The following is a 23,420-nucleotide window of genomic DNA, read 5'->3' on the forward strand; positions in this document are numbered from 1 at the left end:
AGGGCTGAAGATGCTAATTTTTAAACAGCTTTGTTCTACTTCAACATGGGTATCTCAGATATCTAATGTAGGCAGTCCTTTATACCATACCTTACTCCTTTGAAGGTATTGTTGCATTAGTGAACATAAGTTTTAAAACCACAGGCCTAGAAACTTCATGGTGTTTATAGCAAAAACCTGGAATTTAGAGCATAGGCCACCACCCTACATCTTCAAAAGGACACAACCCCTTTCACTTCTCTTTTTCTGTCTGTGACTGGGATTTTGGTATTGGGGTCTTTTCCATTCCTGCCTCCTCTTCCACTGACAGTCCTCACCCTCAGATGGAATGGGGGAGCGTTTTCCCTGGAGACTTGTAAGTCAATTATTAGGGTAGAACGAGCCACTTGGTTTTAGTGAAGCCCATGTGTTTGTGCATTCCTGAACATGCAAGAGTTGTTCTTGTTGCTAAAAGCTGCTTTCATCTGTAACTATTAAAACTGTCAGAGATGGTTTTCCAGCAGTTTCAGATGAAATGTAAAGTAGCTCCTTTTCTTCCAAGAGAGACTGCATGCATATAAGCTGTGTGGGAGTTTGATTTCAGTTTTATCCCTCCTTTTCTGCTGCTTAGCCTTAATACACTTAGCCTTAGTTGCCTGGTCAGTAAGAATAATAAATTTGATGCTCTGAGGCTGTTTATCATCACTCTGGATGAAACTGATTCCAGAGAACTTTCAGAGGAGGTGGTGGGATCTGGAGCAAACCCATCTGTTAGTGATAAACATAAATCCCCCTACTTTCAAATGCATTTTTATGTCAGCATCTCTATTTGCATGCATGCACCAATTAAACAGTATATTATTTTCTTTTTCCATTATTTTAGAAAGTTGACTCACTCAAGTGGATTTATGCACATGCTCTGTTTTTTCTGAGTGTAGTTGGTTTGTTGTTTGGTTTGGGGTTTTGTTTGTTTGTTTTTGTGGGGTTTTGTTTGGTTTTGGGTTTTGTCTTTGCTTTTAATTCTGTTTTTTCATCTTTTAATTTCTATTCAGCTTGTGGAAATCATGATTTCCACCTAGCCCAATAATTCAGGCATACTTTCTTTCCTCCTTTTCTGGGTATCATGCTCCAGCACTTACTGTCTGTCCATGGAAAGAAAATCAGGTTCAGAAGTAATTGAGCAGAGTGTGGCTTGTTGAGCTAAAGGGTGTCACACTGAAGCGATCATCCCTCTGTAGAATGCTGGCCCAGCAGAGATTTTGTTATAACCTCTGGGTTTTTTCTCTTTCTGTCTTAAAGCTTGAGGCCTTTTTGTGTGGTATCCTTTTAATTTAATTTTTCATTCCTTCACTCCTTTGTTACTAGGGACCACCATATGCCAAGAATGTTGTAGCATGAGATCAGCACAGTTTTTTAGATTATGAGGGAGAAATACATTTTAAAGCCAGTAAGATTTTATAAAAATGGGAGGAAAAGGTTGGCTTCATAGGTCATGGATTTGACAGTAATGCTTGAAAGCAACCTCACTATTTTACTGGGTGACAGCCACAGTCCATGTCACTCAGCAGAACATCCTGGTACAGTGAGACAAAACAGTAATGTGGGCATTGTTTTACACTGGGGACAATGGATCTATCAGCAAAAATACAAACATGCTGATTCCACCAATGCACTTTTGTAGAGAAATTAAATTGGACGAGGGTGTAATTTGCTATGAGGAGTTTGCTCATAAAATGGTGACAGAATAAGCAAGGGGTCACTCTGTTGGTTCCATAGAATTTGTGACTGCTTCACTGGTGACTTTGGCTTCTCTTCTGTAAGTGATGTTGGTAGTTAAGACACTGGGAAATGGAGCAAGGATGAGTTGTTACAGCCTTTGGACTGACTTTTCACTGTAGCATTAGCTGCTGCTGCAACATCCAGTCTGTGGAGCACCCCAGGATTGCACTCCACACCTGGTGGAGGGACAGGATTAGAGATGGGGAAACAAAAGGTACCCGCAGGCTGTGGAGGTGGAGGAGTGGTGGAGCAGAGCAGAAGCAGGCTGTGGGGCTGAAAACTCTCTGTGGAGATGTGGAGCACCAGGCAAGAATAAGGATCAGGATGAGCAAGCTATGCCTGGAGGTGAATGAATGTTTAAGAGGACTTGATTTAGGTGTGAGGATTAGTGGTGATCATGAGTAACCACCCTGGCACACATCAGTCTGGTTTCCTGGGACTGGCTGGACTGGGAGCATCCCTGCATATGGGAACAGTAACTCCAAGCCTGACTTGTGACTGCGCCTCTCATTTTTGGTGGTAGTAATAAAGCAACCTTTCACTTTTCAGTGAACTTTGGATTCAGTGAGGGTAAGAGCATGAAAAACCTGGCAGCAGGATCTTATGCTACACTTGGGTTTGAAGGTGTGGTGTGTGCTGCCAAGTGTCTGTAAAGCCTGGAGAACCACCGTGGCCACAGCCAGGCCTGTAACATTAATCCTTTTTTCTTAACTGTGAGGCTTACTTTTTGTGCTAATTTCACTGATAGGATCCTGTAGGTAGAGACAGCCCTTAATCATGCTGGGAATCGCAGGTGGTCAGACTCAAGCTAAATTAATTTTCTTTTAGCCAAGTAAATTAAGAAAGCAGGAGTTAATTCCTCCAAAGACACAGGGGCTAAAGAGTAAAACTGAAGAGGTTTTTTTGGTCCAGAGAGGCAGGAGCCACAGAGGAAGCACAGGTACGAGGGTTCTGGCAGAGGCTCTTTGAAGCACATAACCTTCGGTCGGTGCATCTCTTCGTAGTTTTTGCACACCAGTTATTTACTGAGGCCAGCTTTCATAAACATCAAAGCTGTGCTTCATCCAGTAATGGAGAACAAATAGGGAAACACAGCACAGCCAGTGTTTCCACCAATAGTATATGGAAAATAGGAAATAATTGCAGTAAAATGAAGGGGCCAGTCACAAGGCTGTATCAGGTAGAAAAATGATGTGGCACTTGTGATCTTTGGTGCCTATCTGCATGTGTGGTTTGTCTCCAGCTACAGAAGTAGATAGTTGTAAGTAGTAACTTAAAAAGAAGGGGCCCTTGGAAAAGGAAAGGATAAGTAGGAACAGTTGATGGAGAATATGAAAAAAAGTCTCATCATAGGAGATGCATTTGGCTTTCCTCATTTTTTAAAAGTAATTTTAATCTCTTGTCCTGGGATGAGTGTTTTGAAAGCATGTTCTGCAATAAGTGTAGGTTGTAAATCTCCTTGCCTACCTCTGAACTGAGAGAAGGCATTTCCTTTGGGAAAGAATGTTGGGAAAAATGAGCAAGAAAATGATCATGACTGTAAGTCATTACATGTCACATTAACCCTCCTATCTTTCATTCACATATTTTTATATTTGCATTAAGCAATGCTTGTGTGTGTAGGAGCAAATGATGCCCAGAAGGAATCCCTGAGTACAAAAAACCCCACAATTCAGCGGTGAAACAGATTTAAAGCTGTTGCTAATTATCATGGCTGATAAAAAAATGTACATTGCTGTTTAATCAAATGTCCCCAGCTTTTGGTCATCTCCTTGTTGATGATGTATCAGCTGTCCTTTTGCCAGATCATTATTAAACATTTGGCTTAAGCCTAATCCGTGGCAGTGGGAATTTTATTGGCATGAGTAGAGTTGTGATGCTAGATGTGTTTGGGTTCTGAATGTAAAGGTACAATGTTACATGGCTTCATTATGAAGCTAAAAGCTGCGTGAAATAAATCATAAAAGCAAACCTGTTTATTTGCAAGAAAATGTGTAATGGATATAAAAGCATGAATGTTTCAATTAAAACTAATGACTGCAATTTATCCCTTACCTCTGCTTTTCTTTGTTTTTCAGCTCATGGGGCATTCTGAATGGGATCACAAACGAGGACCCAGAGGCTCACAGGTCAGTTGCTCAGTATTTTGTGTTTGATTTTAGCTTTTGCTACATTTGAGGCATTCATGCAAGTTTTCCATCTGAGATTGGCAAAGTTGTTAATTTTGTTAATATTTGCAGGGTTGGAGCAGTGGAAAAAGGCGTAAAACCATGCCAGCTTTCATTAATATAGTTTTTGAGCTGTAATTCAAACAGTTGATCCAGACAGAGCTGAGTCATCCAACAGAAAGGTTTTTTGGGTAGCAAAAAGATGGGTTAGATGTATGGAGAAAGCATTTCTTACTCACGTCTTCATCAGGACATCAAATGAATGCAATTTCAAATAACATGTGTATGTTTTGGTTGGGTTTTTTTTAAACCCGAAAAACTTGTAAAACTTCGATGGCCCTCTCACCATGGCTCCTTTCATTGTTGACCAAGGTGTCAGAACTATGTGGGGAGGTGCAGGAAAGCCACGTGTAGCCACTGGTTTGCTCTTGACCTGTCACTAGAAGGAAATTATGCCAGTAGTGTTAATGGTATCACAATACATTTTAAAATTATCTGTAGAATTACAAGTGCTGCAAACAAGACATTGCTACCAGTATTGATGCTCAGGAATTTTCCTGCTTGCGTAAAATAGTCTTTCCTATCTAGTGCTGAAAATACACAAATACATTATTAGGGCTCCACATTTTGGGCTTGCTTTTACTTCAGGTGAAGGGTTTTCATATGGATACTTTGTACAAATGACAATCCAGATGTGCCATAAAAGCGTTAAAGGTCCTGTAATAAAGTGGAGAAAGAAAACTGTAGAATCATACAACAGTTTGGGTTGCGAAGGGCCTTAAAGGTCATCCTGTTCCAACCCCCTGCCATGGGCAGGGACACCTTCCTTTAGACCAGGTTGCTCAGAGCTCCATCCAAGCTGGCCTTGGACACTTCCAGGGATGGGGCAGCCACAACTTCCCTGGGCAGCCTGTGCCAGGGCCTCACCACCCTCACAGGACAGAATTTCTTCCTAACATTCATTCTAAACCTACACTCTGGCAGTTTGAAGGCATTCCCCCCTGTTCTCTCACTACAGTTCCTGATGAAGAGTCCCAAAATGACCCAAGCTTTCTGATTACCATGTGCTATCCTAGTGCCCAGACACAAAAACCAAGGAAGAAAAGGAAGAAAAGTTTCAGTGGAAAGAAGAAAATGTGCCTCAGTTATTCCACTGTAGCTTTAGATTCTCTCTTTTACATGACTCTGAAAATTGTCTAGATAGGAATAGTATTAAACCTAATTTAAGTAGTTCCTTGAAAGGTTAGGAGAAATATATGAGGTTCTGATTTTTGCATGTAATAGAAAAGACTCTTTTTATCCTTTTGTGATTCAGTTGCATTGTTGCCTGTTTGTGTCTTTTAAAAAATGCACCCATTGTAGAAAATAAGATCTTGGTGAAAAATTAAGGTGAGTGATGTGTTAGGTATACTTAAATACCTTAAAACCTAGAAAGAAAAAAGGGGAAGTGGAATCACTGGTTTACCATAATGTAAAACTAAAATCCACATATGAACTCATAAAGTTATTCTACCAAGACTCATTAAAAAAGCTCTGATTCAGTGGGGTTTTTTTAAGAGCTAGTAGGTTTTCTATGGCATGTGTTGAAACATGAGGGGAAGCTACTACAAGTGCATGTCATATTTCTTAATGGCCCACTTGGAAAACATGTTCCTTTTCTGCACGTAGGAGTTAAATGCAAAGTGCTGTAGTTACAGGTAGCGATGGATGTCAAATGAAATACTCTGAGGCCTATGGGAATTTCTGTTTGCAGGAGTTTGTCTCGTGATAAGCATCTGCAATTCAATAGAATGTAAATGGCACAAGGAAAAAGCTGTCTTTACAATATTTAACTTGCTCATGACTTCTACCATGACCATCACTGCACTCCACTTTTAAGAGACTGCCCACAAATATGTCTATGTATGTTGTAGGATTCCTTTTCTTTTAGAATAATTATACTATTAAGGCTGCTCTAATTAGATTGAATTATAGGTTGCTTTACAAAGAGCAGTGAGTTCCTGGCTACGTATTTGTTCTTTTTTTTTCCTTTCTTTTTTCATCCCTAAAGACAACACTGCCTGCTGTAAGTGCTTCACACTGAGAATTTGCTGTATGGGTTTGAAATGAAGCAGGAAGTGCAAAGTGAATTTCATTACACTTCGTGCTTAATTTTAAAGATTAATACATGTTAGAATTAAGAATTTAGACATGAAGCTTTAAAATTGAGTTCCAAATTAAAGAAATTCGTGTTTAGGAATATTTAATCCACCTAAAGAAATCTCTCCCTCTCAAATATATACATGCAGTCTGTAGAACCACATCATGTGAGGGGAAAATATTCATACCCATTTGTAATGTTGGCACATGCCACAAGAAAGTGTGACTGGCAGAATTAATCCTTGGAATATTATTGCTCTGCAGAAAAAATATGCAAATTGTATTTTAATCATTCTACTAGAACACAGTACTTCCAAGATCTTTCAGGTGGGACTCACGGCACACTTTCTGCACACGTTTTTACGAGGGCTCTTGGATGTGTGGGAGTAATTTGTTGCTCTGTCATCAAGACTTGTTTGGCTTGCTGGAGATGTAGGCGTAGCCCCAGAGTCAGTGGAATCGAGCAGTCGTTCCTCCAGCATTGTAAAAGAATGATGATGGAGAGAGAAACACAAGTCCAGCATTTTTAATTCTCTTTAACTATAAAAGCTCTCAATTATATATCTGAGGTGCTGCGTTTTACCCCTCCAGTTCCTAAGCAACAGCTATTTTCAGATTGAGTGCGTCTGGTGTTGTCTACCTACTCCAGGCTTCTTTCTGCGAGGTAGCTTGTCACTGAAAGCCGGGCTGTTCACTGCCTCAGCCTTTTGTTGTAGCACTGCGAGGACACAGATGCTTTAGAGAAACAGGAGAAGCTGGGGTACAACTGGTCTCGACCTTGCAGCTTACAAAAACTTGTGTGCATCGGGGAGCTCTGCCATCTACAATGAAGAACAGGAGTCAGAAATAAGGTTCTTGCCACTGGTTTGGGACAGAAGCCTTTTTCTCAAGTCTGGAAAAGCCTCTAGAGCAGATTCGGAACCATGAGCCGGAAATCTCTGTACTTGCTGAAGCGTAGGTGGGAGTCGATTCCCGCTGCTGACCAGGTACTGTGCTCTGGGAATCTGTTGTGTCTTAGTCTGCCCTCAGTGCCACTGTAAAGAGCCTTACAGTGATTTAAAGGGGTGTAGGGGTTCTCTGCGTACAGTGGGAACCAGCTGATCATTATTTGTCATTTCCAAGATTAATGCTGCAAAACGTTGGTAAAGCTGATTGTGCAAGAGCATGTGCTTGTGAATATGGAGATGCCATGGCAGCCCACTAATGCAGGTGTATTTAACCAACAGAGCCTCCCTGTCTCAAAAAGGAGACTTTTCTAAAGGTTTTAGGAGTATTTTAAACTGAATGGCTAAGGAAAATTGTACTCTGCTGTTGATGAGTTCCTCGGTGCATGACTTTTTTGTATTTCATATCTTACATATATGTATATGTGCATGAAATCACTGAGGCATTGCCAGAACCTCAGCATTTTCAGAGCAGTCTTGGTTGATGTGTCATTTCCAGTGCGCTAACCAAGATGAGAGTAAAGCAGATGTAAAGAGAACATATGTAAACATCTGCTGGGAAAAGCAAATATTGTCACCAGAAGTACGACTAAGATGTGGTGAATGACAGCACAATTAGTATATTTCCTACTTCTTGCTCCTGGCACTCCAAGATTCTCTGATTTATTTTATTTTTCAGTATCTTCCTTGGGATGTAAAAATAATAAAATAAATAATTATGGAAATAATATTGGTGAGCTAACAGCTCCATTCTCTTCTCAATCATAATTCCAACTCAGTTTTCCATTTATGAAACAGTTGACTATGAGGGGTAGTCTTTATCCGTGGGAAAGAGGCAATTATTTGACAGAAAGAAGGATGGACAACAGAAATTCATCCCAGTTTTTGAGAAGGGTCCTCCTGTATATTTTTATTAAGAGGGAGAAGGGCAGGGCAGATTACATACCGTATTTTATGGAGTTGTAGATTTTAAAGATAAATCATACCACTTGGAACTTTTAGAGATCTTAGACACATCACTTGTCAAAAAAACCCCTCATGCTTTCACATTATTATTCACAATAACATAAAAAGGCACTGTTGACTGATAAAATTTTATTGTAGTGAAAGGAATTGAATTGATCCAGATCAGTCCAGCGTTCTTAAATCTCCTGGTAAAAAAGGATAAATAAATGCTCTGTTAGGATGTGAATAATTTGTCATCTTGTTTCTGTTAAGAAGATGTAGAAGCACTGATGCTATCTCAAAGAAAAGGTGTTTTTCAGCCTTACTTTTCCAGCATTTCCTTTGAATCACTCTAACCCTAATGTTGCATTGCATCATATAACATATTGTACCACAGTATGTGGGAAAAATAAGTATTGCTCACTTAGGTGTGAGGTGTGCCTGACTCCACGGAGCTGTGTATCAGTTTCACCATCACTCTCTCAACCCCTCTGAAGGGTTTTAAAAGAGGAAAGGAAATTTCCCTGACCCATCTGCCACTTTGGGAGAGTGAGACTCAGTAAGTGATGCACGTAAATCCAGTTAACCTGAGCACAGTGTGAGTCTGTAAGGACTGACTGAAGGAAAATGCAGTTACTGTGCAAGATGACAACCCCAAAGAGGCAACTTCTGGAGGGTTTTAGGCTGGTCCTGTTCACAATTTATTGTATAGAAATAATACCTCTGCCTTTTGGTGCAAATCCATTCTTTAGTCCTTAAAGGAATGCAGTCACTTACTGTGTTCTAGGCTTTGACAAAATTACTTTATATTTATACAGTCATTTTATATATACATTTTATTATTAATAGATATATATACAGGTAAGTAGTAACATTGTCGGTTACTTCTCTATTCAGAGTAGATAAAAGGTATTTGTGTTAACAAATGACAAAACCTCTCCAAATGGGTTTATTTTATTGCCATCTAAAATAAAAACAAAAACCAAACAAAAAGCTAAAGGAAGGAAATAAAATCAAAAAAACTGGAATTCTTTGGCTTGATCTTGTTTCTAGTGTAAAACAGTGTGGCAGGTCTGACTTATAAGAAGAGCTATGAGTCCACAGTGAAGTCTGATACTCTATTTGAACATACTTTTTGGTTTTTTAAGTCATTACGTGATTTTTATTCCTTATCTTGGCTACTCTGCATGAAATCAAATGACACCCAGAACTGTTTAGGCAAGGGTGAGCAGTGTGAGAAGTAAGTAAGAGAAAAAACAAGAGCAATTATGATGTCTATAGACAATATAGTTGGAGGTTGCTGGTTTGGGGATTTTTTTGGAGATAGGTTGTTGTATAATTTTATTTTTTATCTTTTGAGCATTGTTTATGCTCTCAGACACTACATCACAGAGGTCTCCATGGTTTCCAGGCTCTGGTATGACAAAGGAATTTGCTGCTCATTGTTTTGTATTTTATGTGTGTGAAGGAGTGAGGAAAGTAGATTTGAGTGTGAACCCAGAATTAGATCTTTTTGGTTTTGGCTGATGAAAAATGTCTGATCTACCTGTTCATTTTTATATGTGGAAGATATATCTTTATCCTGTGGGTGTTTTGCATGGGTAAATTTAAGCTAAATAGTGATGAATTAAATACCATATATTGGCCTCTATTCAACAAATCATAATAGTTCCTGAATCTTGAATGGCTTTGTCAATAATTTCAGAAGGAATTACCTTTATATGACTAAGGAAAGAATTTGTGAATGCTTTTCTTTCTTGTCCATCCAGCTGTTCAGATTACTTGAAAGCTCTCCCTGAAGCTTCAGTACAGGTTTGGGGGGAAATTCTCTGTTGATTTTATTTGGTGTATGTGCCTGAGGATCTTGTTTCTTGGACTCATCCTAATTTTTTATTCCTGAGAGCTGCAACTGAGAATGCTTTCACTGAATGGATATGGATTTAAAATGTTGTGGTAACCAGATGAGCCAGAGGCGCTAAATATTTGCTGCAATGCTGTTGAGTATTTCCATCTACCTGAAATTACCTGTAAATCTCATGAGCTGTAGCCTTTGAGCATAAGTTGGTTTTGATACTGGTCCTAAGACAGGAAAAATCTTCTCACATTACCCCATGATGGAAACTTCTAATTGTTTTCTTGATGACTGTGAATTTAAAAACACAAACTAGATTTCCAAAACAATGTAGGAAGAACATAACCAATAGTTGCTGTAGGGTTTTATATATACACAGCTGTAGATAGCTGAAAGGAATGTTCTCTGCAGTTAAATAAAAGCAGTATATTTTTGTAGGTAGGAATGCATGCTTACAGCAGTGTAAGCAGTGGTAATGCTTCCTGTACCATTAAGTCACCAGTTTAGATTGTGATGGATTAGGGTAAAGCCCATGAAGTGATGCTTCCCTCACCTGCCAGTGATTTACAGCACAGCTGTGCCTAAGGCAGTTTGCATGTACAGTGCAATATCCTGTTCCTTACCACTGGATGTGGTAGATGGGATAAACTTCCATAGTCTACAGCCCATGCAGGGAGCTAAGCAGCAAATAAACTGATCCTGATTGAGTCATAGCAGTGAAATGATAAACCAAGGGATTTTCTGAGTTTCATATAACATTACATCATGCAGCCACCATATTCACTGTTCATGCATAAAGCAGAGTCCTGCTGGGACACATCACTACAGTGATCCTTGTTTCTAACCAAATCCCTTTTACTTTCCTGAAAACAATTTAAATAAAAAAAAAAATTTCCTGTTAAGAATGTTTTTGTGGGTTTTCACAGTTATTCATTGTTAATAAAACCTTACATTATCCTTTCATTCAGCAGACAAGCTTTCAAAGATTTAGTGGCAGAGCAGAGATTTCCAGGGTTTGGGATGTTATGAGAAAGAAGCCTCATGGGAGGGTTGTGGGTTGGTTGGAATATCAAGCTGGGGCTGGGGGAGGAGAGTTGCTTTTGCACAGCAGGAAAGGTGCAGGAAGCAGAGTCCGAGATTAAGAAATGATCTCTGAAATACTTCCTTGCTTTCTAATGCAGCAAATGAGTGATGCAGAGCAGAAAGCTATCTCAAAGAAATAATCTGCCTCAGATTTGTGCTTGCTTCACTTAGAATGAGGAGTTGACCCTCAGGTACTATCCGGGACTGTGGGACCATTTCTTTTTGTCCTGCAGGCTTTCTACCCTGCTGCTCTGAGGTAAGACAGGATCTGTCATACTGGCAGTTGTGACACAGATGATGTGGGCAAACCTCCTGAAACCTTCCACATCCATTGCTCGTAGGATGGAGAAAAACCTTTTAAATGGTGTCAGCCACCCTGTGAATCTCTTTGCTCTCAAATTCTCTATCCCAAAAGGAGTGGCAGGAGGACAGGAGTGGATTGGAAGCTCAGTAATGACTTTCACTCTGTCATGTCACTATTCTTCATAACTAAGCAGGAGCTCAACACAGATTCCCAGAAATGTTGCCATTCTTCTTCAAAACCCTTCTCCACCCTTATTCCTCCCAGGTTTGTAGTGCAAGTCCTGCTGCTAGTCAGGCAGTCCAGTTATGTGACAGAGAAGCTCGCTGACAATACTCAAATTGCATTTTTCTTTATTCAGTGACCAACTTCCAGTTCAGGAAGGTTGCAGTTTGTAGGATCGTAGCTGTGCTGCAGATCAGTGCATTTGGAAAAGGAATCAGCACTGAAATGCAAACAGGAGTGGGAAACCACATCTTGGTGAAATGTCTCCTTGAAGAAGCAGCATGGCAAGAGTATGAGATGTTGGGCTCAGTGCTGTTTGTCTTTTGAAAAGCAGAGAGAGTGGCAGAAGCTGATAAGTGGTCTTCTTTTTTTCCTTTTGTATTTTTTTGGCCAAGCTTTGCCTTAGGCTGGGGAGTACATGTCCAGTGGTGTGGTGCAGATATAGACTGACTTGCATTGAGACGATGGGATTGTGAACTGTCATCATCTGGAGCAGATGAAAGAGATTTTTTTCCATCTGGGGTGATCAGACTCCTGAAACACCCCTTAATCGCCCTGCATTTCTCTCTCATCACAAGAGTCTCTTTCTGGCAGTTTTCATAATTTAATTTTCAGCAGTTTTCATAATTTTGTTAACTTGTTTGTTTTCAGAACCCTGGTTTTTATATGGTGTGATTTTCTCACTAGAGCTTGTCTTTCTCAGTGGCTTCTTTGTAAATTTAGAGTCTTAGGGTCTTCAGGTTAAGAGATTTTGTCCATGTGCTTTTTTTGGGGGTTGGGGTTTTTCTGTTGTTTTGGGGTTTGATTTAGGTTTATGGGGGGTTTTGTTTGTTTGCTTTGGGTTTTTTGTTTTCTAGTTGAAAACATAGGAAAAATGCTTAGAGCATCAGTTATATTCGTTTGTTCAATTTAAGGGGATTTGAAATTTATTGGCATCTGACAGTTAAAGTTGCTGGATACCTTTAAGACCCATAAACATACAGACTTTCAGAGAGTTTAATCCCCTGAAATTCAAGTCCTCTGCTTTAGCACAAGCTAGAACTCTCTGCAGGTTTTCAGACTGCAGATCCTCTGAATTGCCAACATACGGGCATCCGTCTGCCAGTCTCTGAAAAAAAAGCTACACTGAGAATGTTCTGAGACCAGAGTGGTGCACCTCAAAAGAGGTGAGTAGTTAAAAGTGAGTAAAACAGTGTCCCTTAGTCTCCTGGAAATGCCTATGCTGGATAAAATTTTCCAAATACAGGCTAAATGTTGCAAGGGGAAATGTCAGTGCAAAAGTTCACAGTTTTGAAAAAGTTTTAAGCAACTGGAAACAGGGTCTTAGGAAGGAAGCGATGGCCAACATAATAAATGCCTGATACAGTCAGATCCTTTGTAATGAAAAAACCCACGCCACATTAAAATTATATAGCACTGGGGCTTTTGTGATGATAGAAGACTACGCTTTTGCTCCTCACAACTATGTAAAGCTGAGAGTCATGCCACAAGGTGTTCTGTTAATTTTTAGTAACACCTTAAATTTCACTTACCGCATATGTGCATTCCAGGTATTTGTCACCTTCCCAAGCACATTTTTTAACACAATCATTGCAAAATTGTAGCTTCCTCTATTCAGAGATGAACCCAATTATGGTATGAATGTGGTTAATGGGCCTAATTTTTTACTGAGCAGGGCTTATTCCTAGTCTTCAGCCAGTGTGCTTCCACTGGTATGTTAATAGGAGCATCACTGGGGGATGTGGGCTGTCCTAACCTTCCTTACAGAGTTTCCACAATGCCGTTGTTGTTGGAAGATGTCTTCGTTAATGAGGACAAAATGAACTGGCTGATTTCACTCTCTAATGGAAACTTCATTTTAAAAGCATTTTTATTAATACTGTTTTGTTTTGGCTTTTTTTTCCCCTGTGTTTAGTGTCCATACTGGGGAAGATATGTATGCTGTAACTGCTGCTCTCTGGGATAGTTTTAAAGAATAAATAAGTGAAAGTATTTCCTATTGTTCCTTCCTTACAAGAACACATGCTGAATTCTCTAGTAGCTCATTTTATGAGTTTCCCAGAGGAAAAGCTCACAGCTGATCAGCTCTACTCTCAACAGCAGATGTTCTTTTTCTTGACTTCAATAGTAAGCTATAATTTCGTTCTATGTCTGATGGATCAGTGTTCAAAATTTCAAAATGAGTTATTGGAGCAGCCTCCTGAGATTTTTGAATAAGCTAGAGCTGGAGTAAATCTTAAAGTCAAGTCATAACAAAGAAAATTTCATGTTGGGTTGGATTTTAGAGATCAAAGGTTCATTGTGTAATGGCTCTGTATTGCTCTATTTTCAATTCCTGAATAACCTTGAATGTTACAAGAGCAGTATGAATTCTTACAGTCCATAAAGGAAGTCTGGAGATTATAAGGTCTTCAATCTGGAGTTCATAATTATTAAGTTGCTGGTCTTTATGCAGGGCTAGAAAAGCTACTTGTTACGACAAATGGACAAGTCCTTAGAGGAGAGATAAAGGCATCAATTATTGAACTGCAAAAAAGTAAAAAAACCCTCAACATTTAGCATGAGAAAGGTACCTTTGTTAATAACCTGGATGATGGACAGACTGCACCCTTAGGAAATTTGTAGATAATACAGAACTGGGGGGAGTGGCTGCTACAGCAGGTGGTGGTGCTGCCATTCAGAGGGACAGGCCAGAGAAGGGGGCCAGCAGGAATCTTACTAAGTTCAACACCAGGGGATAAAGTCCTCCCACACCTCAGGAGAAATAACTGCAGGCACCAGTACAGACAAGGAACTGACTGGCTGGGGAACAGCTTGGCACAAAAGGATCTTGGGGGTCCTGGTGGACATCAAGCTGAATGTGAGCCAGGAGTGTGTCCTTATGGCAAAGAAAGCCAACAGCTTCATCTTGGACTGCAGTGGACATTGCCAACAGGTTATGGGAGGTAACCTGAGCTTTGATGCAGCTCAGCACCAGTGAGACACATCTGGAGTGTTGGGTCCAGGTCTGTGCTCTGCAGAACAAGACCCACAGAAATACCGGAGTGTGTCCAAAAAAGGACCACAAAAGTGACTGAGGGACTGCAGCATCTGTCATATGAGGAGAGGCTGAGAGAGCTGGGACTATTCAGCCTTGAAAAGAGAAGGCTCAAGAGGATCTTATGAATGTGTATAAATACCTGATGTGAGAATGAAGGAGATGGAGCCAGGCTCTTTTCAGGGGTGCCACTGGACAAGAGCCAATGGGTACAAACTAAAATACAGGAATTCCTGTTTGAAAATAGGAAGGAACTTGTTTAATCTGAGCACTGGAATGGGTTACATGGAGAAGTTATGGAGCCTTCATCCTTGGAGATACTCTTTGTTTGCCCCCTATACCTCCCCCCACAAACACACAAAATTCATGAGGAGGCAGAAAAAGCTGTAGATGGAAAAGGGGAGCCAGGAAAAAACCCTTCCAAACAGAGCTGGAGCTATATTAAAAACCAGCTACCAAGGTAGTGATTTAAAACATGTAATCCCTTTTCAGACTACCTGGATGGTATTTTGGTAGAAACCCAGATAACCTTTCTGTTTCCAGTAACTTTGCTTCTGAAGCACAAGAGCTCACTTCTCTAAAAATGAGGAAAATATCATTGTTAATACTGTCTATTATTCTTCTGGTATCTGAGAAAAAATTAGAGATTTTCTGTCAGGTACAGTTTTGAAAGTTCATATGCTGTTCTCACATACATGCCCTCGGCTTCAGAGCAAACCCCACACATAGAGCATTTTCAGTTTTCACATCCAGGATAGGGGGACCTGAATCTTCAAAGTTAGGTGATGGATATAATAGAAATGTGAAATGGCAATAAGCTTTTGTGTCATATTATCGTGGACCAATTTTTATAGGTGTCTAAAAATAATAACTCTGTGCGTATTGAGATTGTGTTTTAGGACTCCTGGAGGGTTTTATGTGCTTGCTTCTTTTAAATTAACAGTTGGAGTTGAGTGAACAATCTGCAAATAATTATTTTAGATTAAGTTCTTCATTAAAATGCAGAATAGGAGGGGGGCTTAGCTGACAAGAGAAGCTGCAGTACTGCTTTCTATTCCTTACAACTCTGTGGGATGTGAAAGTGATGAACAGCTGAAGTCAGTGATTAGAATCTTCAAGGATCGACGTTGCCTTTGAGCCAGTTCTGTCTCAGAATGGCGATTTTGCTGGGATTGTGATGTGGTAGCATCTTCATCACAGAAACAGCCCCTGGACAAAATCACACTCTAGGTTTTGACTCATTTCCCTCCAGATAGGAGTTGTTAAAATGCATGATTGTACATGTAGTTTCTGTGTGTAGCTGCCACCTCCTGTCTTCCAAACAGACACCAGGTTTGGTTTTTGAGCTGCTGCAAAGAGTAGCCATCAGTGATGGATGCTGCTTGGTGTTGGTGGAGGAGCCGCACAAGGCACGGTGTGTCCTTCACCACAGGACGTGTTGCAGCTGGACAGTGTAAAAGTGGATCAACAGTTCACTTGTGATAAGCCCTCCCCAGCATGTTTAGGCTCATGCTGTACAGTGCACATTTTTTCCTGAAGATCAAGTAGAGCATGGAAGAGGAGGAAAAGCAGAAACTGAAATGGAAGTGCTTTGAGTGGTGTGAACATGTAAGGCACACTGCTTTATCCTATACCAGTCACAGAGTAAATCCCTTAATCTTTTGTTGTAGGGTATCCCTTTGGCTTTTGAGGCATAGACAACACATTTCTTTCAAGATTCTGATGCTCTTTCTCCACCCCCCCAATACTGAGTCTTAAAGTTGGGAAGAAGAAACTGGGAAAGTTATGCAACTGGGCACTGGATTCCTGAGATGCTCAAGGTGCTATTTTTGTTGCTACAGGCGTTTGAAAAAATGTACTTCCAACATTTTGTTTTGGAATTACTGCTGGAGTTCTGAAGTCCAGGAATTTTTAGCAAGTCCTCACCATAGGAGCAGAAAGAAACAAATCCAAGATATTTTAATATGGCACACATAGTTCTGTTGTTGCCAAAGGGAAGTGCTCTACTTAAATGTCAAGACAATGTTAGCAACAACTGACCCAAGAAAAATGAGCTGGGGATCCCAGTCCAGTTTCTAATGGTTGAGTGTCTTTCACTGAAAATTCTACCTCAGTTTTTTAGTGCTTGGGAGGTGTTTATGGATGTGGAATCTGCACTCTGCTTGTTTCTTCAAGTCAGGCTTTCAGAGTCCTTGTAGGAGGGTAGATGAAACTTCCCTGGTCAGCATCTCTTCTGTGTGCTCTAGAAGGAACCACTTGAGGTGGCAGTCACATAAAGGCACAGAGCAATTTCTGGGTCAGCCTTTTCTTCTGGTGGTATTTCAAAGTGCACCTCCTATTTCTCTTTAATTAGAAATTGGTATCTCTTATATCCACTGCCTTTAGTAGGGACATAATTGGGCAGTGCTATTTTATGATGTGGTTCTTCCCATCATCTCACTTCATCTCATCTGGAGGACTGTTCTCTGCCTTTCTGTCACTTGCCTGATCATCCCTCCTAGTATGAAGCCAACTACTTAGAATCAGTCCCATTCATGTTCCCTGCCATGTTGGAGTAACATGTCAAAGGACTTTTTTGGCCATTGCCATGAAATTGGAATTTAACCTAGACATGCCTGTAAGTTTCTCATACTGCCATAAAATTTTCTATGCGTGTTGATCATGGGTCTGGTTTAGATGCAATTATTTCAGCTCAGTAATATGACTGTTATTTTTCCAGATATTACTTTGGAGTCCCCAGCTTGACTGCTTACTCCATTTCAGTTGTAATGCCTGCCTAGTCCGTTACGGATATTGCTGTGTACTCCATCCAGACTGGCATTCCAGACATGTTTTCAGCTGGCCAGAGTGCATATCAGCATTTAGTAACTGAGTTTCATCTCCACATTTGATGATATTTCTTCTGTATTAGGGCCTGCATCCCCTTTTCTTTCCTTAAGAAATGTTCAAATGCCTCTTTATTTTTCAGTCATCAGAAGCCTGGTATAGAGACCATAGACCTATGCTTCCTCTGAATTCCCTTCTAGATTCCTTTCAGGCCTCCTTTGAATCATCCAGCTCTATGTAGGCCCTCAAATCCAAGCAAAGTTGCCTTAGCCTTGCCAACCTTTTTTTTTCCCTTTCATTTCTGATATGGAACTTTTCCCACCCACAAAATGTGGTCCGGGTTCACAGTATTAAACCTTAATCCCTGGAACATCCAATGCTTTGATATTTTAGGAAAACGCCTTTTTCAGTTCAGGAAAAAACCTTCAGATTTTTTCATTATTCATGTCCATCTGCTAGTACTTTTAACAATTTGATGTGCTCTCATCAAAGCCTATATATACTTTCACTTTTTATCCTGTATCTAAACTCAACCCTTTCAGTGTGCCATTTGACAGTATCATAACTTAGCGATTCTCTCTAAACCAGGAAAATAAAACTTGTTTATAACTGCATTTTGTTGCTGATGAGCTTTAGTATTTGTGGTGGGTTTTTTTTCTGTTTGGAGTACTTTTTTCATTTTTGTTGCCATTACATTTTATAAGTCAAATCCTACAGCCTGTTGTCTTACTTGAGAATATTGATAATTTACAAACCAAAAGTTGGCCCTCAAAGTACTATAACTTCTTTATTATTGTTTTTTACTCAGGTTACAGAAAATGCAGTATTTGAGTTTATGAGCAAGGACACTTCCGATGCTGCCTTCTGCTAGCAAGAGAGCACTATGTAATCCTTTCATAAATGTAATCCAAGCTTTATCTTACTGTTACTTTACTTCCCCTCCCCTCCCCCCCTCAATTCTCCTCTAGTGGTAAGGAACAGTCTCGTAATTTCCTGCTAATATTTAAGTCCATCCCATTTGTAACAGTCCAGCATTATCCTGTAGCATAAACAAGGCTGCTCTATTGGGTATTTTAAAGAGCAGACATAACCCCTCTCAGCCATCAGTCTGCTACATTAGATAGGGGTTGTTTTTTCTAGTCTACCCATAGCTTATTTCCTTCCTTCATCTAAAGGCTCTTTCCTGGGTTTATTGCAGTTTTGTAGAATTCAACTTTCTGCACAAATTGAACATAAATTAGAGCCCGGCTATGTATCTGATTAAAGGAAAGAAAATAAATCAAGTTTAAAACTTATTTTTAATCCTCTTGTAAAGTAGAAGCCATTTAGATTTGCAGAACACATGAATCTATTAGGTTGGAAAAGACCTTTAAGTTCATCAACACAACTGTTAACCTGGCACTGCATGTTCCAAAACCTCATATTCCCACATACAGGGCTACCCTACTGCCTCTCCTTCTTTGCCTGGCCCTTCCAAGGAGATTTCCTGCTGCACCATGGCTTCCAGCTCCTCCTGTTCACTGCCCATGCCTTGTGCAGTGGTGTAGGTGCACTTCAGTTGAGCTACTGATCTTCCCCACCATCTTTGGCAGGGAAGAAGCCTCAGTTCCTGCATGACTCTTCTCAGCAACTCCTGTGATTTCCCGCACTTCAATAACCCTTGTGTCTCTGCTGCTGCATGGATCTCCATCCCCGTACCTCTACAATCTGCAGATGGAAGGACCTCACTAGCACACCATCCCTCAAACTTCGGCATGCTGCCTTCAGTCTTATCTCTAGGGAGCTTGGTTTTATCTCCTTCCCCCTTCAAAACTAGTTCTAAGCTCCTTCAGTGATCTCTGCTCACTCTTTGCAAAGATCCTTTTCCCCTTCTGACAGCTTCCCTGTCTCTCACCAGCAGATCTGCTGTTGTGTAAATGAACCCATGATCAAAACCCCCAAATCCTGCCAGTGCCACCAGGCTCAGGGCCAGGTATTGATCTGCTGGCTCTTCTTGTTCCTTCCCTCTTCATTCCCTGCAACTGGAATGATACAGAAGAGCTTGTGCTCTTCAGCCCTTAACCAGTTGTCCCAAGCCCCTGAACTCTCTGTTGATTGCCCTCAGCCTTCTTGTTCCAGCTTCATCGCTGCCTGCCTGGAAGAATAGTGACAGATAAGCATCAGAGGGCTGTACCAGGGCAGGAAGCTTTCTCTTCATGTTTTTAACCTGGACACCAGGGAGGCAGCAGACTTCCCTAAAAAGTGGGTCTGCTCTGCATATTTGGCCTTCTGCTCCCTTCTCCTGTGACAGTAACACATCTTTTCTTCTTTATGGAAGCAATTTTGATGAAGGGCTTGGGCCATGTTAACCTTGGTGACACCTCCAAGCTGGATGAAGCATCACTCCTGTTGCACCTGCATCAGTGCCTGCTGTTTGGTCATTCAGTGATTAGTGAACATGTTCCTGACCATCTGAAATAGAGAATCTTTTAATTTGGGCTGGTTCTTGTTGCTAGTCTCCAGGAGTATAACCCTTAGCTTCTGTACTGAATTTTGTCCATTTCCTAAGACTGACCTGGCCTCGGAGAAACTCAAAAACTGATCCCTGCTCACTGACATATCCTCCTAGTGGATTCCCCAGAATTTTTGTCACTAATTTCCTCAGTGGCAGCAGCAGCCAGACTAACATCTGACGCAGGTAACATAGACACCACAACTGTGGAAAAGCAGCGGGTGGAATGGCAGTGGGGAAGAGGATGAGGGGACTCTGACACTGATTCTGTCTCAGCTGTCTGGAGAACCATAGCAATAGAAGTGCGTGTCATTCAGCTGCACACAGGTGAAATTCTTGAGGGTCTAATAATAGAAATGTGCAGTCTGGATGGGCAGGTTAACCTGCTGTGTGTGGTGTGTTTGATGAGCAAAGAGCAAGGCAGAGGTTGAGCAAAATATATTTAGTGAACAATTTGTGTCAGGTATGGATGGTGAAAAACTATAGCATTCTTGGAAAATTGCAGAGCAAGAATTCTTAAATTAGGCTATATATATGCTTTCTATAAATGTTCTAAATAGAATATATATAATAATGATACGTATGTGTATAGATTCTAACTAGCAAATAGAAAAGGAGTATAAAGATAGCAAAACCACAAAAGACAGAGGTATCATGCTTACTATATTTGTACTTTATGATTTAATTTAGGAGAAAAAGGGAGGAGGAAGAATTCCAGTTTTAGAGCACAAGAACTGAGTTTTCATGACCTTTTCCCCTCCTGAAGTTGTATTTAATTTAGCTATTTGGAAAAGTAGTTGAAGAAAACGACAGGAGGAATATTCCATCTTGCACAAACATGGACAGAAAACAGAAGCCTCCTCCAGGCAAATAGTCTCAGGAGATGGAGTAAATTGCCAGCCATCCATCTCTCTTTCCTGGATTACCTGATGTATTGGAGCAGTTAAAGAGGAATCCACTGCTTAAATGCAATCAATAATTTGCTTTTATTGCTTTATTTTTCTTATTACAGCTTTGAGGTCACGGTTGTAGTCAGAAGTTTACCCGCACGCTTTGCTGAGACGTGCTTTCTTTTCACAATCTAGTTTTTAAAGGGAGGGCAAGTAACATTTCCAAGTGTCAGCTGAATGGCAGAAATGATGACTGAAGTCCAATAATTGTCATGCCTTTTAACCCAAAACAAATTATAAACCTGCATTAGGAAGTGTTTCCCATCAAGCTGTGTTTGCTGATTTGGGAGCTGGTGATGTCGGACACAAAGTCACCCTTTTGGCAGACATTCTCCAAGGCATTTGTGGCAGAGGCTCAGCAAGAGAGTGACGGCATTTGAGGCTTCTGATGTGGAATGACTTAATATTGTGACAGCCCATAACATATACTTCAAGTATCTAGGAAAGGGATGGGATCTCTCATCCTTTCTCAGATGCAAAGGTTATCACATACTGTGGGACAAATCTAGAAGTTGGGTGCAGCTTTTGTTTTTTCTGCTCTTCTGTTAAGATGGAGTTTCTTCAGATTTGCATTTTTTCTGACTAATGTTTAAATAATATATTTTTCATAGGTATGTGGACAGACTGTATATGTAGGCACGTGGGAGGGAGGTGGGTGTCTGCTGCATTTAAAGAGCTGTCTTATGTAATGCAAAATAAAAATTAAAACGTGAGGAAATGTGTCATGTCTTTGTTACAAAAATTTTATCTGTTGTTACTTGGATCTGATATATCAGACAAATGTGCTCTGGAGAACAAAGTAGAGGTTTGGTGTATGTGCTGGGCTGTTTTGTTCCAGGACTGGCCTTGGAGATAGCAGAAGCAGCATCATTGCAGAGCCTGTATTTTCAGCTCTAGAAATTACTTCCTGACCATGAAATATATCTGCACTGTTGGATTTTGAAACTGGTTCTTATTTTTTTGCTCTCTCCCTGATAATCAGTTTTGTGGAGAAGTGCACATAGGTCTGCAGCTCCAGGTCTCCTGGCTCTTCAGCAATCTGCAGGGCTTCTTTCCAAGTTTGAGGAGTTTTCAGAGGAGTAATGGTTTCTTGGATTTTTTACTTTAAATGATTCATTTTCTGCTGATTGAATAATTTTAATTTATTTTAAAAGGAAAGGCAGAAGGTATTAATCCTAGGAAAGAGCAACTGTTTCCCTTTGGAGCACAAAGTACAGATGAAGGAGATCAGCTAAGGCAGCACTCCTAGTGTAAATGCCATCATTTAGGTTTCAATGGCTTGCAGTTAGAGCTTAAATGGGTTGCTCAATGGCAGAAAATCTAATTAAACCTAATTAGTCAGTAATTTATGTTTCACATCCTATATACACCCCAATTCCCTAATTCCTATCACTGCTGTAAATTCACTAAGAACTGGACAGCAGGGGTGAGCTGGCCAGGCCAGGTAACCACTGACCTCGTATTGAAGCCATTCCCTCTCTGCTCCTGAGGTCATAGCAAGTATTACCCCTCATGAAAACTGATGGTCGTGTAAAGAAGTTTTGCCAGAGTCAAAACGTTTTTGGCTTTTATTTTGCCGTCAGCCTTGGCTGAGAGTGGCCAGGAAGTTTCAACTGTTTCAGGGGAAGGTATCTGAGGAGTGGCAGGAAGAGGGGTACCACATTATTAACTTTATTTCAATAAGATACTGCCAATGCATAAACAGAGAAGGTGATATGCCAGACATTTTGAATTTATTAGACTGTTACAAGTAACTGGTATTTCCAGCCAAGAATACTTAGATGACACGTGAGCCCATTGGGTAATTTTTTTAGCTGCGGTGTGTTGTAGTTTGACGTATGTGGGAGCATAGAATACTTCCAAGGGTGCTCATTAATTGTGGATTAGAGCATATATTTGTGATTATTGTCTTATTTACTTCCCTGACTGAATGTAAAATGAACAACATACATGGTAGCATTCATGTAAAATACATAAATTAAAGAACAGGAACATAAGGTCTTTGGGAAGAAGTTTTGCTCTTCCCAGCAGGAGGATGACTGAAAGAATACATTTCTTTGCTTTGATACAGACACATCATTACTTGCTGCTACAGTAGGTACAAATTTCCTTTGACATTCCCACTGAAATTAGATCACCTTCCCTCCTTCTCTTTTCTGATAAAATTAATAAAATTACATTACATTAAAAAGAACAAAAGGAACATGTGACCACAGCAAAGAGGCAAAACAGATTTCAAAGCAGATAACATCTTTTGTGCTGCTTAAATGCTGCTGGACTCCATAGGAGCCCAATATTGGATACCGTCTAAGTCTTCTTACCTAAATTATTTTATTAAAAATAGAAGCAAAATATTTTTAAACTGCTTTCAAAAAGAAGTGATCTGATAGAGGTTCTGAATTCTTATACATACACTGTTGTGGGATGTGTTGGTTTTTGGGGGAGGTAGCAGAGGGCATTGGAAAGGTTTCCTGACTAGAATAGGTGCGGTATAGAATAATCTATTCCTCTGCCTCAGTTTTAACCTCCTCCACTTCTGATATGCTTAGCCTACAAGTGACAGTGACTAGTCACTACTTGAGTTTTGGGCTGTGGATTTATGGGGTTTTAGGGTTGGGTTTTTTATTAAAGAACTCCAAACAGTGTAAAGTTATATGGTGAATGCAACTAAAGAATGTAGGCAGAGGGTGCAAAACAAATG

The 23,420-nt window shown here is 40.3% G+C and overlaps 1 protein-coding gene and 1 long non-coding RNA gene across 5 annotated transcripts in view; one reads left to right on the forward strand and one right to left on the reverse strand.

Moving 5' to 3' along the window:
- PDE3A (phosphodiesterase 3A) overlaps positions 1 to 23,420 on the forward strand; it is a 227,771-nt gene that overhangs the window by 139,213 nt on the left and 65,138 nt on the right. For 3 of the 4 annotated variants that reach the window (XM_048301939.1, XM_048301936.1, XM_048301937.1), the window contains exon 2: positions 3,837 to 3,887. In XM_048301939.1, the coding sequence (XP_048157896.1) occupies positions 3,837 to 3,887 (51 nt within the window). Of the gene's footprint in view, positions 1 to 3,836; positions 3,888 to 6,520; positions 7,052 to 23,420 lie in introns of those variants that run through there. The other variant, XM_048301938.1, reaches the window with a different exon arrangement.
- The window catches only part of LOC125325168, a 91,259-nt gene continuing 71,904 nt past the window's right edge, over positions 4,066 to 23,420 (reverse strand). The window contains exon 4 of the long non-coding RNA XR_007203219.1: positions 4,066 to 4,365. This is a non-coding gene — a long non-coding RNA (uncharacterized LOC125325168). The remainder of the gene's footprint in view (positions 4,366 to 23,420) is intronic.

This window comes from Corvus hawaiiensis, chromosome 4 (genome assembly GCF_020740725.1).
Source record: "Corvus hawaiiensis isolate bCorHaw1 chromosome 4, bCorHaw1.pri.cur, whole genome shotgun sequence".
Lineage (NCBI taxonomy): Eukaryota > Metazoa > Chordata > Aves > Passeriformes > Corvidae > Corvus > Corvus hawaiiensis.